The sequence below is a fragment of the Microcebus murinus genome, chromosome 2 (genome assembly GCF_040939455.1).
Source record: "Microcebus murinus isolate Inina chromosome 2, M.murinus_Inina_mat1.0, whole genome shotgun sequence".
Lineage (NCBI taxonomy): Eukaryota > Metazoa > Chordata > Mammalia > Primates > Cheirogaleidae > Microcebus > Microcebus murinus.
The window spans coordinates 12,104,225-12,121,570 of NC_134105.1; the positions used below are offsets into that span (position 1 = coordinate 12,104,225).

At 42.2% G+C, this 17,346-nt stretch overlaps 1 protein-coding gene across 5 annotated transcripts in view; it reads right to left on the bottom strand.

Annotated features, from left to right (window-relative positions):
- UBR4 (ubiquitin protein ligase E3 component n-recognin 4) overlaps nucleotides 1-17,346 on the bottom strand; it is a 141,330-nt gene that overhangs the window by 60,717 nt on the left and 63,267 nt on the right. The window contains exons 47-61 of one of the 5 annotated variants that reach the window (XM_075994537.1): nucleotides 16,603-16,766; nucleotides 15,925-16,141; nucleotides 14,891-15,107; nucleotides 14,096-14,128; nucleotides 12,869-12,932; nucleotides 12,313-12,447; nucleotides 11,012-11,186; nucleotides 9,984-10,121; nucleotides 8,615-8,736; nucleotides 7,831-7,942; nucleotides 5,933-6,063; nucleotides 5,633-5,810; nucleotides 5,065-5,169; nucleotides 3,420-3,557; nucleotides 2,435-2,609 (exon numbers count right to left, since the gene is read on the bottom strand). In XM_075994537.1, coding sequence (XP_075850652.1) covers nucleotides 2,435-2,609; nucleotides 3,420-3,557; nucleotides 5,065-5,169; nucleotides 5,633-5,810; nucleotides 5,933-6,063; nucleotides 7,831-7,942; nucleotides 8,615-8,736; nucleotides 9,984-10,121; nucleotides 11,012-11,186; nucleotides 12,313-12,447; nucleotides 12,869-12,932; nucleotides 14,096-14,128; nucleotides 14,891-15,107; nucleotides 15,925-16,141; nucleotides 16,603-16,766 — 2,104 coding nt within the window. Of the gene's footprint in view, nucleotides 1-2,434; nucleotides 2,610-3,419; nucleotides 3,558-5,064; nucleotides 5,170-5,632; nucleotides 5,811-5,932; nucleotides 6,064-7,830; nucleotides 7,943-8,614; nucleotides 8,737-9,983; nucleotides 10,125-11,011; nucleotides 11,187-12,312; nucleotides 12,448-12,868; nucleotides 12,933-14,095; nucleotides 14,129-14,890; nucleotides 15,108-15,924; nucleotides 16,142-16,602; nucleotides 16,767-17,346 lie in introns of all 5 variants that reach the window. The other 4 variants (XM_075994538.1, XM_075994536.1, XM_020285476.2 and 1 more) reach the window with 4 other exon arrangements.

Here is a 17,346-nt window from a genome sequence, read left to right on the forward strand (position 1 = left end):
GGACTTTCAGCCTCCAGAACTGTGAAACAATAAATTTCTGTTGTTTTAAGCCCCAACCCCCACCCAAAAGGGGAAATCCACCCTAAACATATCCTAGTAAAACTACAAAAAGAATGACAAAATCAAGATTCTAAAAGCAGCAGTCAAGATATTACTTTCAAAGGAACAACCATTGTAACAGCAAGTGATTTCTTATTGGAAATAACAAAAACCAGAAAACAATAGAATACAATTTTCAATTTTGGGGGTGGGGATGTGGGACTATCAATATAAAATTTTACATTCATCAAAAACACATCTACAAATAAAAGTTAAATAAAGACATTTCCAGACCAAAACATCTGAGATATTGTAACCAGCAGACCTCCCTAAAGGAAAATCTAAATTACATAATTCAGAAAGAAAAATGTAAAAAAAAATAAAATAAAAAAAAAAAAAATCACATCCTCTCTAGACATAAAAAAAATAAAAAAAAAAAAATAAAAAAAGAAAAAAAAAAAAAGAAAGAAAAATGATCCTAGATGGAAGGTCTGAGATGCACAAAGAAATGTTGGGCACAGAAAGTGGTGAACATGTGAGTAAAGCTAAACAAACACTGACCATATAAACTATATACAACAGCAATAATATCTTGAGGGCTTTAAAAATACATAAAAAAAATTAAAACACACCAAAATGATAGTTTATATTGATAAGAAGAGGTAAAGTCTTCTACGGTCCTCATATTATTCTGGAAGAAGATATAGCTATTAGTTAAATCTAGTTTTGGATAGGCTCAGTATACATGTTAAAGTGAATAGTATAACTGCTAAAAAGGTTAGAAACAGAGTGAACAACCTCCAAACTCATATAGTTAGGGGAAGAAGAAAGAATGAAAAAAATAGCAAATCAATCCAAAAGAAGGCCACAAAGGAAAGAAAAACAAAAACAGGCAGAAAAAAAAAGCGCAAAGTAAATGACAGATATAAATACATCAGTAATTAGCATTACTTATAAATGAACTCAAGTGTTTGAATTGAAAGTTAAAGATAGACTGGATTTAAAAATATTTTAAGCAAAATATCTAAAAAACAGAAATCACACAGACCACATTATCTAAACACAATGGAATTAACCTAGAAATTACATTAAGAAAACTTTTAAAAATTAAGAAGAAAATCCCTTTATGTTAGGAAGTTAAAAAACAAACTCCATCAAAATATCATCAGTTGGCCGGGCACGGTGGCTCACGCCTGTAATCCTAGCTCTTGGGAGGCCGAGGCGGGCGGATTGCTCAAGGTCAGGAGTTCAAAAACCAGCCTGAGCAAGAGCGAGACCCCGTCTCTACTATAAATAGAAAGAAATTAATTGGCCAACTGATATATATATATAAAAAATTAGCTGGGCATGGTGGCGCATGCCTGTAGTCCCAGCTACTCAGGAGGCTGAGGCAGAAGGATCGCTCGAGCCCAGGAGTCTGAGGTTGCTGTGAGCTAGGCTGACGCCACAGCACTCACTCTAGCCTGGACAACAAAGCGAGACTCTGTCTCAAAAAAAAAAAAAAAAAATATATCATCAGTTAACAAAAGCAGAGGTCATCCAAAGAAATGTTGCAAGTGGTTTATGTTCAAGCAGTAGGATATGGGAGATATGGGGGATGTGGGGGACCCACTCCTTTGCCCTTTTCAAATGTTTCTGATGCCTGACACGTGTTTTTTTCCCTGATAGAAACCATTCAGTGCAAAATTCTAACTCACTATTTTTGCACTAATGTGATAACTATCGGCCTCAACAAATTCAACAAACATTATATCACAAGTGTTATTCACTCCACCAATCTATTACCAAATACCACCACAATTACTTGAGATGGATGGATTAAGATTTTATAGATTACTTTTGATTTCAAAATGCTCTACCATTGCTATTTCTAGCCATAAACATGTATTTGCTCTGTCATATTTTTCCTTTATCTTATAAAGATGCTGAACAAGGAGCCATTTCTAGTATTATATACCTAATAACCATCACTGCTGCCTCAAACAGAACCATTTATAAAGAGTATGCTACTGTGAAAGGAACAGGGAAGAAGCAAAAAAAAGGAATGTGCTACGCAGTGAACTTATGGGTATTGATGAAACAAGAAAGATTTGAGTAAGGAAGATACATATTTTTACAACAATCACTTCACAGTTACTAAAGAATTTAGGTGAGCCTTAAGATAAAGACCATTTTCTATTCTCTGTAATTGATTTGATATAATTCTAATAGGACAAACGCAACAGATCCAAAACACTTTCTAAGATTTTAAACTGTTTCATGAGTTTATTGCCTTTACATTTCAAAAGAAATATATTGGTATCACCACTCCATCTCCTACAACTAATCAATCCTGCTATTCCTGAACTATTCTCAGACAGGCAAGCCTCTTAACTGTGAGTGAGTAGGTCCTGACCTGTTGCTAGTGTGGACATCTCCTTCAGCTTCCCCTTCTCCTTCTCCCTCCGAGCCGTCTCCTTCCTGGTGCCCAGTGGTGGTGCTGATAGCGCCAGTGCTTGAGCTGACACTTCCTGGTCCAACTGGATGCCCCTCAGCTGTGGCATCGCCATAAGCACTGCTCCGGCCAGATACTAGAGGGAAACAATTATAAAAGCACAAATCAACTCCCAAAGCATAATTGAACCCAATGCATTCTGAAGTCAGCAATGGTTAGAGGATAACTATTAGCATGAGAAAATTTTTTCTTCTATATGAAGTTAAATAAAGTCCCACAGCACTACATTAAATCATTCTCGTGACAGCCATTTACCTTTCCCTATACATGAGACCCACCTACAGGAACAATCTTAATCTCAGATGCTGATAAATTTCAATCTCATACTTCACAGGAAACATACACTGACATGGGAATCTAGAAATTATCAGCTGCTCTTAATCTCCTCCATAAAAATTGTCCATATCCAATCGTTAACCACAGATTGATTTACAAGGTGACACTGAAATGTCATGCTCCCTCATTCTAGAGCCTCACCTTCATCCATCTAGTATACTGTGGAGACGGCCTGCTATGTTAACAAATCAGATCATTAACAACAGGATTGACCCCAAAAATATCTTCCCCCATTAAATGAGCAAAAACTGGAGGATAATGTGTTTCAAGGTCACGCCATAATTGCTTTAGATTAAGCACAATTTGGAATTATGCAGGTCACTGCTTTTCTCCCACTAATAGATAATTAAAAGCAACCTATAAATATTTCAATACTAACCTCACTGAGCATAAGCCATTATTACTAATCATTTGAAACTCCAGGGTTGAAGTCAAATGAATTCCATAAGACTTTCAATGATTCCCCACAACTTCTCTTTGCAAAAGCAATCCCAGGACCTCCGTTGTCCCCACCCTCTGCCCAAGGAGACAGGACCCCCAGGCACATTACCACTGTGCTCGCCAGCCACTGAGTCCACTGCACTTCCCCCGCTCTCCGAGCCCACACTACCACCGTGGTCAGCAGGAGAGGTCCGAAGGGTAGAGCCATCAGTCGCTGCTGTGCTGCCCTCGTCGTCTGAGGCTGGAGCTGAGAGAGTAACGAGAGCTGTTACAGGTAAAAACCCTCCTTGGAGTGAAAGCATCAAACCACATAGTGCAGAGAACACAATGCAGTTTATATATCCTGTCGTCAAAGAAAAAAGGGAAAGATTTGCTTCGCTGGTTAATCGCTAAGAGGAACAAACACTATACACAGTGCATTGCAAACAGTACTTAGACAGAAGTGAAGAAAACCCAGTTCACTGGGCATTTCCTTCGCTGTTACGTTACAGTGCAAGTAGAACAGTGCAGAGATTCAGTAAGAATCTGTGACATGGACGCTGAGTTTTCTAGCAAAAATTCTTCATGGTCACCATTGTTTTAGGTGTTACTGACACCTGCTGAGAGATCTGAAACTAGCCATTACCATTCAAAGCTTAGAACTCTGAATTTTAATTGGATTTGTTTTGTGATCAGTCAATTGGTGCTTATGTAGGAAATCACTTAGCCTGAGCTCTTGAACCAACCCCATTTTGGTTTTTTCTAGCAAGTGGTCCAAAGGGGAGCTCACTGGGAAATTTCACACCTCCTAATCGATCTCATCAGATGCTAATAATGAAGCAAGGAAATTCCCCAGAGACAGCCACAGCATCCAGGATCAGGGCTGAGCTGAGACAGGAGGAAAATGCTGGATGAGATACATGGGGTAGGAAAGCCAAGACAGCCACAGAGCACAGGAACACAATTGGCACAACATGACAGCAACCTCGAAGCCTGAAATGACAGCAACTGAAGAGACCTAAGAAAAGCAACAAGCCATGGCAGCAGGTAGGAACAGCCAATTTCTCCCTTTCTTATCTATCCAGGGTAAAATTCCCAAAAGAAAAAAACAAATATAGGGAAGCATCAGTCTGAAACACTATAAATCAACCTTTAAATTACTTGGGGGTTGATCAGGTATTTCCATTTAGTCCAACTCTCTATTCAGGAAAGAATTGTTTGAGCAGGGAAAAGAGTGAAAGTAAAGTCAAAATAAGTTTTGAAGATTTCCTATGGATTTTAATCGTCCACAAAAACCCTATCTCTCAAGTTCATAGATCCCTGATGGTTGTCCATACTGATCAAGAATTCTGAAGCACAATCCAGCTTGTAGCTTCACTTTTATTTGCTAGCGAAAAGAGAAAAGTTTAAAAAGTATAAGCTCTATTTCTCGTCTCCCTTTTAATATTATCCAAAACGTTAGAACTCTGACAAAGAACACTGAAGGCCATAATTTAAGCCCTATCGCCAATCAGCCTGCACACTGCTCTCTCAGCCCTTCCTTGGGAAATCAGCTAAAGCCAGGCAGCATGCAAGGTGTAAGGAAGCAGAGCCACGAGCACCGTTGCCAAGCTGTATCCACTATGTCTTCCACACCCATATTTCTAAAGCCAAGGCAGAAGCAGGAAGTCCAGAATGGCCTGTCAAAGCAGCTGCCCATTACACTCTCACAGCAGTGGAAACAAGGCCTGAGGGTCCTGGGGCCCTGAGCCGTGCTCCTTGCTGTGGACAGTTACCTGATGCTGTGGTGTCAGAGAGGGTTCCTGCGTCCAGAGAGGAAGAGCTGGGTGCCTGGCCGGACAGTCCCAGGCTCTGCAGGCCCAGGGCACTGCTGCTGCTGCCTGGGAAACAAGTGGAGAGTGAGCACAACATCCCCTCCAGACCCCATCCACAGCACTGCTTTGGCCACCTGCTGCCCTCAGTAGTCTCTAAACACCAGCATGTGACCCCTCTGGCCTAGAGGAAGGTAACCAACAGCCACTGCTGTCCACCCACCAAATTCAGTTATAGAGATGGTGGAATGCTTCCTTCAGCTCAGGCAGGACACAGGCTGGAGGAATCTAACAGATTCGGGAAGAAATAATCCAAAAAACCAAACTAGCAGAAACCATGAGATTGGCTCCCAGACTGAAATTCCCACCACAACCCCTCTCACTCTCCACCTGTATCTCTGAACAGCTCTCACCCAGATCAACCTCTCCCCAAATGTGGGGACAAGCTAAGTCAGCTGGATATCAGTAACTGCCAAACCCTCTTTCCTGTGCAAGGCCAATGGGCCACTTTGTTCCTGGCATTGCCTTCTACCTTGTTGGTCCTGCTGCAGGCTCAGGGCAATGGCTAGTTCAACCATGGTCTCGTCATCTGCATCAGGCGGGATGTCCAGCATGGGAGGGAAGCCCTCTGCGCCTGCCAGCAGGGCCTCCAGGGGAGAGGGGTTGCCATTGTTGACATTTTCAGCTGTCTCCAGGACCATCGACTCAGACTGCAGAGAGAAAGCTCTGTCAGTGTCCCATGGTAAATGGTAACTTTTGGAAGTCCACTGAATAAGAGCTAGAGGAGAGTTTTGAAGCTCCTCCTCCCCTTCTCCTGCTGCCAGAGACTCACCACCATCTCAAAATCTCCATGGTCCACCTCACTCTGTTCCTGGCTTTCCTGACGAATGTGACCACCATTCGGGATCCCTGATGACTGCATTTTCTCATCTGCATCATCATCGTCATCATCATCCTTGTCTCCTGAGTCAAAGAAACCCCAGTCACCTAAAGGTGCTTGTTTTCCTCCCTTGGCATATGGTATGATAAGTCATGTAGCAACAAAAACCCAAGACAAGCTACCAGTTAGCACCCTGGGCTTTAAAGATAAAACTCCAGGGTACTATGCCTGGTCTTGTTCTCTTGCTTCTTGGACCTAGCAGGATCTGGGAAGATAGGGCTGGCAGTGACAGCTGGCCCCCCAGAGGAATAGACTTTTCCAGCTGGCAAAGGGGGTGGGAAAAAACCCTGGATTCCAAAGGGATTTCCATAAAGCAGAAAAATGTAAAACCAGTAGGCCCCACAGCTCCCACCAATTCACAGGAGACCTTGAAAGACAGGAAAAACAATACAATTGAGATGTTTATCTTTTATCTGCCATGGCAGCTTAGAATTCATTTCACTACTTTTTTCAAAAACAACTTGGTCAGTGAGATTTTTCACACTACATAATCATAATGAGAAGAACCAGAATTGAAGTACAAAACCATCGAATGGAAATCAAGGACAGCACAAAGGTCCTGTCTGGGCCCACTTCTATGTGAAGGTGGGAAGGCTTTCTATTTCTAATAAGGAAGAGTCTAGGTGAGATTCCTAATAGTCAGAAGAGGAGAGAGACCTTGTCTTCCACTCGATGGACTGTTAAAGCATGTAAATATGTCCTTCATTAGAAACATAAACTATCTCCACTCTAGGTTCATGCCAGAGAAAAGAGCCACAAACTATTGCCTAACTTATCAAAAGCTTAGGTAAGATAAATGATATTTGAGGAAGACTGTCTGAAAGTCACAGCTGTATATATTCCTCTATCCCTGCATTGTCCCATACAGTAGCCACTAGCCACATGTGGCTACTGAACACTTAAGATGTAGCTAGTACAAAGGAGATGTGCCATGACTGTAAAATACACACTGGATTTTGAAGGTAGTACCAAAAAATGCAAAATATTTCACTAATAACTTTTTATATTGACTATATATTGAAATAACATTTTTCATACACTGGATTAAATAAACTGTTGGTAAATTAACTTCATTTGTTTTTTACTTTTTGTAATGTGACTATTAGAAAGTTTAAATTTACATATGTGACTTTCATTTGAAATTTACCCCTGAATCAAACCAAGTAACCAGAGTTATGTAAGGCCGCTATTTAGATACCTTATAGAATTGCTTTTACTAAAATGTAAAATGTTATGCCCTTGACTATGTCCAAGTATATCATGAGGGAAATTCCTGTGAAATTTGCTATCACACTTATTGCAGGTAAGTCCACTGAGGATTCTGACTCTTCAGTAACAAAACAGACCCTTAATCAAGAGCTTTCTGTGCCTGAAATATGGGTATGTTTTGTCTTTGGTCACTGTGATTTTTGTAACTGTTCTTATTTTATTTTTGCTATGGCTCCTAGGAAGCTTTCAGCCAAATATAAGATCTTCACTTAAAAACCTTACAAGGTCTTGTGATATAGTAGATTTTCTGTATCCCTGGCTTGATTTTATTATGGCAATTTTATTTTCCCAAGGCCTTGATTTTCTTTACTTTTATTCTATTTACTTTATGCATTTTGATGTGCCTTACATTCTTTATAAAATAAGGTAGGGTGAAAACAAAGATATACGAACAAAGTCTGCAGGACCTCAGTCAATGTGAGCAGTATATCCTACTGCTGTGCCTCCCTTCCCTACCCACCACCTCCGCCCCCGCCTCCGCCCCCCTAGAGACTCAAGCCTAAACCCAGACCTCACATTACCCATTGGAGTGTTGCTTCGAGGGGAAGAGGGCAAAGTCACATGTCTCCGTTTGTTCCTGGGCCTTAGGACGCGAATTAAAGCTTGTTTACAAGAGAAGCTCACAGCAGGATCCTGTGGTTTAAAAGGAAACTGTCATGCTTAGGTCTTAAATTATTCATGAAATTATCTATATAAAACACTTTCCTTTTTCAGTCAATCACTCATGTGCATGGGGAAATCTGTCTACTCTCACCTGCACCCCAGCCAACCAAGTTCAGCAGATTAACTTAATACCCACTTCCTGACCTGGCACATATAAGACCCATTTACTTCCTTCTTGTCTCTCGGTTCCTGGTGATAGACTGTCAGGTCATTTGCTCCTGAAGCCACTCTGGCCCTCTACAAATGGTTTTGGCTTTTCATCAGATGATCAGGCCCCCAGTGCACATCCTAGCTCTGTGCTAAAATCAGTACTTCTAACATATAGCTTCTGTGACAGGGTCACTAGAAATAGAAACCTTGATGTACTATATTCATTCACATACTCATTTAAATAACACTTCAATGAGTTACTTGGCACTATGTAGCAAGTATCAGGCTAGTTCCTGAGGATTCAGCACTGAACAAAAATGACTAAATCCATCCCCTTTTCAAAACTTTCTCTTCAACAGAGAAAGATCTTAAAGTTTTTATTGATATTTGAAACTCTTAATTCCCATCAGCTTCCTTTAGGCCTATTTTATTTCATTAGTTTAGCGAACTCACAGGCTGATGAGAGATATCTGGAGTTGTAATGATACGTACAGGGCACAACAGCATCTGCATGTAGATCTTGGAGGCTGTGTTAATACAATCCAGCTCGCAGGTACAGTAGCCATGGATAATGTCTACCAGAGCATTGACGGTAGCTTCAATATGAGTTAGGCCTAAAGGGGAGAAAAATATTATGTGAAAATCTGGTGGGAAAATCTCTAGCTACTTGAGAGCCTGAGACAAAAGTACAAATTCTTATCCCTGTGTAAAGGTCAAGCTAATAAAAGTGACCACCACACACATAGCAAAGCACGCACACACACTATAGTTTGTCACACACACACAAGGGAATGTAGCTTGTCTGCAATTTGTGATTTGTTTTATTAATGGTCTCCTAATCTTCCAAACTGCCCTCAAAGGTCTTTCCAGATCTCCTGCATTACAGAAATAAGTAGCTATTCACCCTCTGTGGATATCAAAAGACAAGGAAGGGAAATATGAAGAGGTAGACAGATACCAGCTGTCTCCTACTATCCCCAAACCTTAGGCAATGACAAAACACCACCTTGACACATCTTTTAGGCTTACTGCCCAAGTAACCTCCACATGCGAATGAATACCAGGATCTTTCCACCTTTCTATATTACTATGCAGATTCTTACCCTTCCACCTGAACTTTTATTAGTGTGAAAAGTTAGATACGATAGCAACAGTAGTTTGGAAATCAAATAATTCTCAAGGCTGATGCTTAATTCTTACCTTTTATCTTTTTTTCTTTTTTTTCTTTTCTTTTTTGGATATGGTGTCCTGTTCTGTCACCCAGACTGGAGTACAGTGGCCTAATCATAGTTTACTGAAACCTTGAACTCCTGGGCTCAGGCAGTCCTCCTGCCTCAGCTTCCTAAGTAGCCAGGATTATAGGTGCCTGCCATCATGCCCAGCTAATTTTTTTCCATTTTTTTGAAGAGACAGGGTCTTGCTCTGCTGCTCGACTAGTCTCAAACTCCTAACCTCAAGCAATTCTCCTGTCTTGACCTCCCAAAATGCTGGGATTATAGGTGTGAGACACTGCACCCCGGCTAACCTTTACCTTTTGAGCTGGCTTTGAAAGACTTTTTAAAACAATTATAAATACCACAAAGGACACACACGCATTCATAAAGTGTCTCTTTATGTAAACTATTCAACCCTACATGAAGAGATACTGACAAGTAAATCCCACACTCTCCCACTCTGCTAAATTCCTGTATCAAGAACAATGCACTCAACTCACAGATTTCTATTTCCCAATTATAACTTCTAGAAGAAATAGATGATAAAGGATGAAAGCTAAAAGCTCAGGGTCATAGCTGTTCAAAGACATAACTTACATCATGTTTCACTATATATCAAGATTCAAGCACCCCTTTTAATGTAATACCTGGCAGGCAGGCAGGTGCTAGGAAGGCATTCTTGGGTTTGGATGCATGGAGTTTCCAGAAGTGGTTCATGAGCTGGGTGATGAAACTACAGCAATCTCCTTCCAACTGCTTCTGTGGTTCTTTCCCCTCATCCACTCCTTCTAAGAAGGAGAAAGAAAATTATTAACGATGGTACATCTGAGATGGAATTTAATTTGTTTTAAGGTTAACTCAGGTCAAGGAAGCTTGCCTGGGGAGGGAGTTTCAAGTGGGGCCCCAGTCAATATGCCAACTATCCCTAGACTCCAGCAGGCACATCTAGGAAAAAAACAGTCTGGGAAAGGAATATCACAGAAAACACTGTATGTTAGAATTAAGTAGAAGGTGGAGCATTCAGGATGTTTACAGCAGATTCAAAGACCTCAATTCCAAATGTTCAACTTCTAAAACCTAGAGGAACATCTGAACATTCTAGAGATTTCTCTAGAATGATTCTGGGATTGCAGTATTAGAAAGAGGAATAGGATGATGATGGCATATGGAAGCATGTAAATAACAGAGAATCATAAAGGCAGCAATAAACTCTATTTGACATTAGCAAAATAGGTTTGTTACCCAGCCAACATGAGGAAAATATGAGGAAACAGCACCAAGCACTGAGAAAGGCCACTGCACATAATAATAAAATACTGGCAAAAGAACAGCATGAAAGCAAAAGATATGACCCAACTGCTTTAAAGCAAGCAGGGCTCAACTGAGCTTAGCTATACCCTGAAGATCATAAGAGGTGGTTACTTCAGAGACAGATTATACCTCACATCTAAAATACTAAATAAACCCAAGGATAATAAAGGGATAAGCACTGGAAAGGGATTCTATTTAAAATGGTATAATCCTAATGTTAAAAGCCCTACAAGGTACAAAGACCAGGGAGTAAAATCCTATCTCCAAGCATGAAGTCAGTCAGAGGCCAGTGAGAACAGTAGGATGAGAGGGTAAAGGTGTATTAAGCAGATTTCAGGACCACGGCCACATAGGCCAAGTTCACCTGTTTCCATCTGGGGCAGCTTTGACTCCGTAAAGTGGACAAGGTTGTTAGGGCGCATGATGGCAATGGAGCGAGCTGTGATAACCAGCCTCTGGAACACCTCGGGGTCCAAATCCTTGCCTTCTTTGCTGGATGTGTTGAGACACTGCACGGCTTTGCTCAGCAAGGCCTGATCCTAGTAAAACAACAAGATCACAGAGGATCAATGATAAACAAGGGCTGATATAAAAGCAAAGACTAGAGGAAACCTGATAGATGGTCAGGATTGTTACCTTCTCTCAGGAGAACAGGTTAATTACCACACCTTCAAAGCAGCCCAATATATTTAAGTTTCTTAATATATAAGATATTAAAGTCACTAAAAAAATTAAGAAACCATGCAATAAGAATCAAAGTATGGGGGGAGGGGGGCGGGTATATACATACATAATGAGTGAGATGTGCACCATCTGGGGGATGGTCATGATGGAGACTCAGACTTTAGGGGGGAGGGGGGGAAATGGGCATTTATTGAAACCTTAAAATCTGTACCCCCATAATATGCCAAAAAAAAAGAATCAAAGTATGACAATAAAAGCAGAAATTACCCTAATTCTCCAGAACAGCAACATCCCAGATCTCTTTCCAATAGTACAAGTGTCATTTCTTAGCAAATTCATATTATCCAAGAATTATGTTTCCAAAATTGCCTTTCCTTAAGAGGTTCAGCAGGTTAAACTCACATTTCTCAATTCTCTGGGTTGGAGGCACAAAAGCTAACTGTGGCTTCTGGGCTGGTAGCTTCTCTCAGAGCCCTTCTTCCTCATGGATCTGAACTGTCATCTTTCCATCTATGGAAATTGGCCCAACCTATATTCTTTTACAGGTGAGGCCTTTCTTTCCCTTCAGAGACTCCCCAACAACTATCCCACAACTGTCTCGCCAATAAGTACAGCACACCTTCCGCACCAGGCAGGGGAGTAAAGATACCCAGCAGCCCTTACCTCCTGAGGGATCCCTAACCTCACTCTTCTCCACTGAGAAGCCACCCATGCTCAATGTCCCTCCCTCTCTTTCTTAAGTCTTGCTGATCCTGTTAGAGTGACAGAAAAATAAGTACAAACCAGTGGCCCACTAGCCGGCTTATCCTCAGTTTTGAGTGGTAGTCACAAATTTCTCAGAAGAAACTTTAGATGCTTTGGGTTTAATCTCAACGCCATTTTTGCTGTGCCCTTGCTTTACACATAAAAAGCCCACTTACTTGATTCCCTGTCAGGACAACTTCCGTTTCTACACAGGCATCCCTGAGAGGGAGCGGTTACCTTGTGGCTGTGGTAGGCCGAGCGGCTGGTGTGCAGGCTGGCCAGGAGGCTCTTGGACTGCTGTTGGACACTGGCGGGTGCTGGCAGGGACAGCAGCAGAGTGGCCAGCTCCTGAGCTGCATTCTTGTTTCTCTCCTGATGCAACAGACAGCTGGGTTATCACTAACTCATGGCAGAATGAACTATCTACATTCTGTTTCCCCCTCCCTTCCTTCTAGCCACCAGGGCTAGGTTATACTCCATGGACTAAAAAGAGCAAAACAAAAGTTTCAAAAATTATAATCTTCCAACCATATAGGTAAAGAAATGGAATCCAAGCTCATGACTCCCAGAATGGTGCTCTTGTACCAGCACTCATCCTATCCTACAACACACTCTCACTATGGGCCTGCAAATTAGGACATAGGCTTTAAGCTGAAGACTTCTCTGGAGTTTCTTTGCAAATCAAGATTATGCTATAAATGTTCTTTAGCTGTGAGGCCTCAGGGCCGCAGACAACTCCACTGACTTCCTGCCTCTTCAGAAAGCTTCCATGTGCTTTGAAAAAGTAACTTGCCTTCTCGATGATTGGGCCAACAGCAAAGCAGCTTTCCAAGGCTTCTAAAGAACTCACAACCAGCCTGAGGAGACAGAAAACCTGGCTTGAGTACAAGCATCGTTCTCGTTGCCTTGTGCTTTAGCCTAAGCAAACTACAGTCATGAGGACCTTGGGGACAGCTAATGAATGCCAAATACAAAATCAAAGCACAATAAGACCTGCCACAGGCACCATGCATATCGTTTCCTGCATTACAGGCCAGGAGAAACCTGGCTTCTGCTCGGAGATCAACCTGAGGCCATGTTCATAATCCGTAACTCAAAGACAGGGCTTTTCTTCCTCAAAGAGGATAAATGTGCTTCCTTCTGCTGCCTGTGGCAGGGATCACTGAGATGGGCTTAACAGACTTGATGCAGTGGGACCCAAAGCTCAGGTGCCCAGAGATCAGTGGGCAAAGGGATACACAAAGGGAAAGGTTAAAGCCATCTTCTTACACTACGAAGGTTAAGGTTATATTTTACTTATATCTCCAAGAAAATGCACAAATGCATTTCCTATGAGGCCCTAAGTATTGGGTAGAGAAAAAAACTGTATTTTTAGGTGCATGCCAATTGTCAACATTCGAGAGGTAGTACAAAGCATCTTTAGAAAACTGAGCAATTTCTCCCTTAGGAAAGGAACAGGAAACTCAACTATTGAAGGGTACCAGGTAACATGTTCCCCAGAGCTTACTCCTTTGAGTTTAATGTGGTATAGTAAAAAGAACAACATCCTGATAGCTGAAGCTCTGGATAGAGAAAGAAAAGCATTGAGAAGGCAGCTGGAGAAAAAGGGGTTAAGGGGCAGACGAAGGCAGTAAAGAACTAGGGAGAGGAAACTGAGGCATAAAACAAATTTGGGCAGAACAAGCACTCTGGTGGCTTATCAGATGGTAGGACTTTGTTGTTAATTCCTCCACCCCCAACCCCCTTCTAATCCACTACAGATGGGGAGCAGAGAGGACTGAGGTAAGGAAGAGAGATCCAAGACAGCGCCTGATGCGGCCAACATCAAGTGTGCACTTACAGTCCTCCATATACTCCATTTTTACACATGGACAGCTCTGTAGCCATGCAATGACCACAACAGAAAGAAGCAGGAGGACTCTTAAACAGAAGCAGAATCAACGCAAAGCCACACCATTGGTTACACTGCTCTCTGACACACACTCACTCGTGCAGAGAAAAAGAAAGAGGGCATACTAACCGGTCCAGCTTGGTTAGGGACTCAGTTTCAGAACTTGGGGAAGAAGCAAAGAAAAAAAAAGGAAAAAAATGTGAAGCTCAGAGATACCTGGAAATACATCCTAAGCAAACCATGTATGAACAGGGTAGGGAAAAAAAAAGAAAGAGAAAGGAGGAAGGGGGAGGCTGCTGGTGGGAGGCAGTGATTCCAAGCAAAGCTATTCTTATAACTTACAATGTAAGAAACTCAAAATCTTACATCATGAATTATTTCATCTACCATGGCAAACCAGCAGCTACCTAGCACAAAGAAGCCAAGCACAATGCTTAAGAATGCCACTGTAGGGAGATTTAGGGAGACTCTGGACTCTGCTACAAGATGCAGCAGACAGCCTCTCTTGCTGGCAACGTTATTACCACAGAAGTAGCTATTGCAGAGAAAAATGAAAAGATGATGAGATCTGAATGGAAGGGAAAATGTTTCCTATAATCTCCACAAGGATGGATCCTAATCTAGAATACTGGCTTAAATACCTTTTTGTCTGTGGCCTCCAATTACCTAAGCATTAAGAGAAGGGACAAAACTTCTGCCTAGGCAGAGACACCAGCGTCAAGTGACTCTGAGCATGTTTTTCAGGCTCTGTCCACATGCTAAGGAGAAACTGAATATGGAGTTTTATGAAAGCTTAAAAATCACAGGCTAGACTTGGAATGGTTATTAAAGGCTGACTCTCTCAAGACACAGGAAGGTTCTACAGCAAGAGTGGAAAATGTAACAAGCCAAGCCCTGCCAGCCAAGCCCTGCCAGCACTGGTACCTCTCCAAAACAGTTCCACTGGTCGTAGTAGGGGCAGCTGAGTCGCTCTCTCCAGTGCCGTTGCTCTGGTTCAAGTTTGAAGGGCAGATGTTGCTGACGGAGGCAGAAGGAAATTCTTCTGGAGGCTCATCAGGCCAGCCAAACTGCTCCTTAGTCTTGCCATAAATTTTCACAGCATCTATCATGGTGACACCTGCTGGATCCACTGAGGCCCCGACTGCAACAAGTAAGAGAAGCCTTTAGGAAGCACATTCTCTAAAGCACTCCTATAATCTCTCCAAAGCCAAGACCAGACCAGTTGGGGCAAAGAAGCAAATCACATCTATTTTATAGACATATAGGAACTTTACCTCCTGAAACCTCAGCAGCACTTTACTCACATGTAGATGTTGAATGCATGTGGAAACAGTTCTATGGACCAAAAACCTATTAATTCTCCCACTCAGAAGAGGCCCTAACCTTCCCTGTAAGGATCCTCCTCTGCTCAGGAGGGCATTGCATCCAACCCTCACCCCCAGGGGTCTCTAAGCACTTCCTTTGTTCAAAGTACAGATCATCACATTCACACTAACAGCAACTAGTTCCAGAAGAAATAATATCACACAATGGCCAGTAAATGATAGAAGAGATGCCAGTTTAAAAAAGGCTCAAGGAATTGTACTCTGACGGTTTGAAGTTTTCAACGGCACAGCACGGTATTGCTAACCACCTCTCAGCCACCTGTGACCTGAGGCTTTCCTCTGTGCTTTAAGAAAGGCTTGGGATTTCACATGCCAACCTGCTTCCTCTTGGCCTCAACAAAGCAGCAGCCTCATCAGTGAGGCTGACCCAACACTACAGAAGTGAATACTCAACAGAGTTTTACCCTATCTTTATCCCTTCCATTCTCAAGTGTACTCCTTGCCTCTTATAGCTTAAATGAAGCTCAAAGTTTCCTAATGACAGAGACTACAGAGAAGTTCCCAAGTACTGGAGAGCCACAGACCAGCACCCAATTTAGTCATACTGAGTCTGCCCAGGGGCTGGTGACTCACTGAAGAGGTTCAGCTTCTTATCAGCCTGCAGGGCTTCTTCTCTGGTGAAGGGGAAGTCAAACCAGCGTGAGCGACTCAGGTTAAGCTGCATAGTTCTGCCGAAGATCTCAATATATGATGGGGCTCGTTCAATTGCCTGAGTCCCAATCTGGATCCGCATGCCTGTCATCACCATGGTGCTGTTGTTGTTACTAATCTCAATGGTGAAGCCACCAGGCTGGAGGGAGATAAGGCACACATCAGAAAACTAATAGAAGTTCTAAGTTCAAAGTCTGAATCCTTCCTCTGATATTATCTCAATGTGTGAACCTAGTCAAGATCTTCATCCTTTTAACCACTCCCCATGATGACTTCCTTGCTTCCAAAGATGGGAAAACAGAGGAAGGGAGTGGATTCTCTTCAATGTCAGGCTTTTTCTCCCCAACATTAACAACCTCCTGTTGCCCTCTGCACAGCAATCCTGCCAGTACTGGTGGAAACCCAGCCTATAGAATGGGAATCTTTTGGCAAGTGAGGGAAAGTATTCATTTACTTAAGGGACCATTTAACTAGATTTACGGATTAGTGGCTTTGAGTATATGCTTTATACTTGCATTCTAAAAGGAGATGTGTTCTCAAACCAGATTGTTTACAAGTGCTTCTATCCAAGGATTGACCCCTGCCCGGCACAGTCCTCACCTTGGTGTTGGCCACATACATGCCAGTGGAATTCAGCCGGTGTTTTATCTGTTGTGCATTGTAGACTTGCAGGAGGTCATTACCACCAAACTCCACATCTGTCAGCTGCTGGTTGTGTTCAAAGAAGTCAATGGGGAAAGTCACCTGACTAGACGTGCGGGTTGCTACAGAGAACGGTACCAGATTGCCAGAGAGCATCAGTATGTGTGGTCTCTACCATCTCTGCTCCCACACCACAGGGAAAGACTCCTCTCAGACTGAGCCCACACTCACACTCTAATCTTCCTAAGCAAATTCTGGATGATCATGTTTGCATCAGCATGATGCCTACATGTGATTAGCTCTCCAGTGGTTATCATCCCTAACCACAACATGTCCCAGCAATACAAAGACATCTGGCGTTGGTGTCAGGTCTATAGTTAATAACAATAAGGCTCTTTTATAGTCTGTTTATTCAAAATAAATAGAAACTATTTCTTTATAGGATGAGCTATACCATTATCTCAAATCTACAAGTTTAAGGTGATGCAATGATCCCTGCAATGGTCTTTGCTTAGTTGGATTCACTCATTGCTAAATTCAAACTTTCACTTCCCTGAAGAGTCCTCTATTAGTCAGGTGCTAGACCACCAGCTCAGAGACCTGTGATGGATTCTTCACTACTCTGTGGGAAATTAACCAACTCAAGGGATCTATACTTCAATCAGTTCCATTATGCCAGCAAGCCATATTCCCTAAACCCAG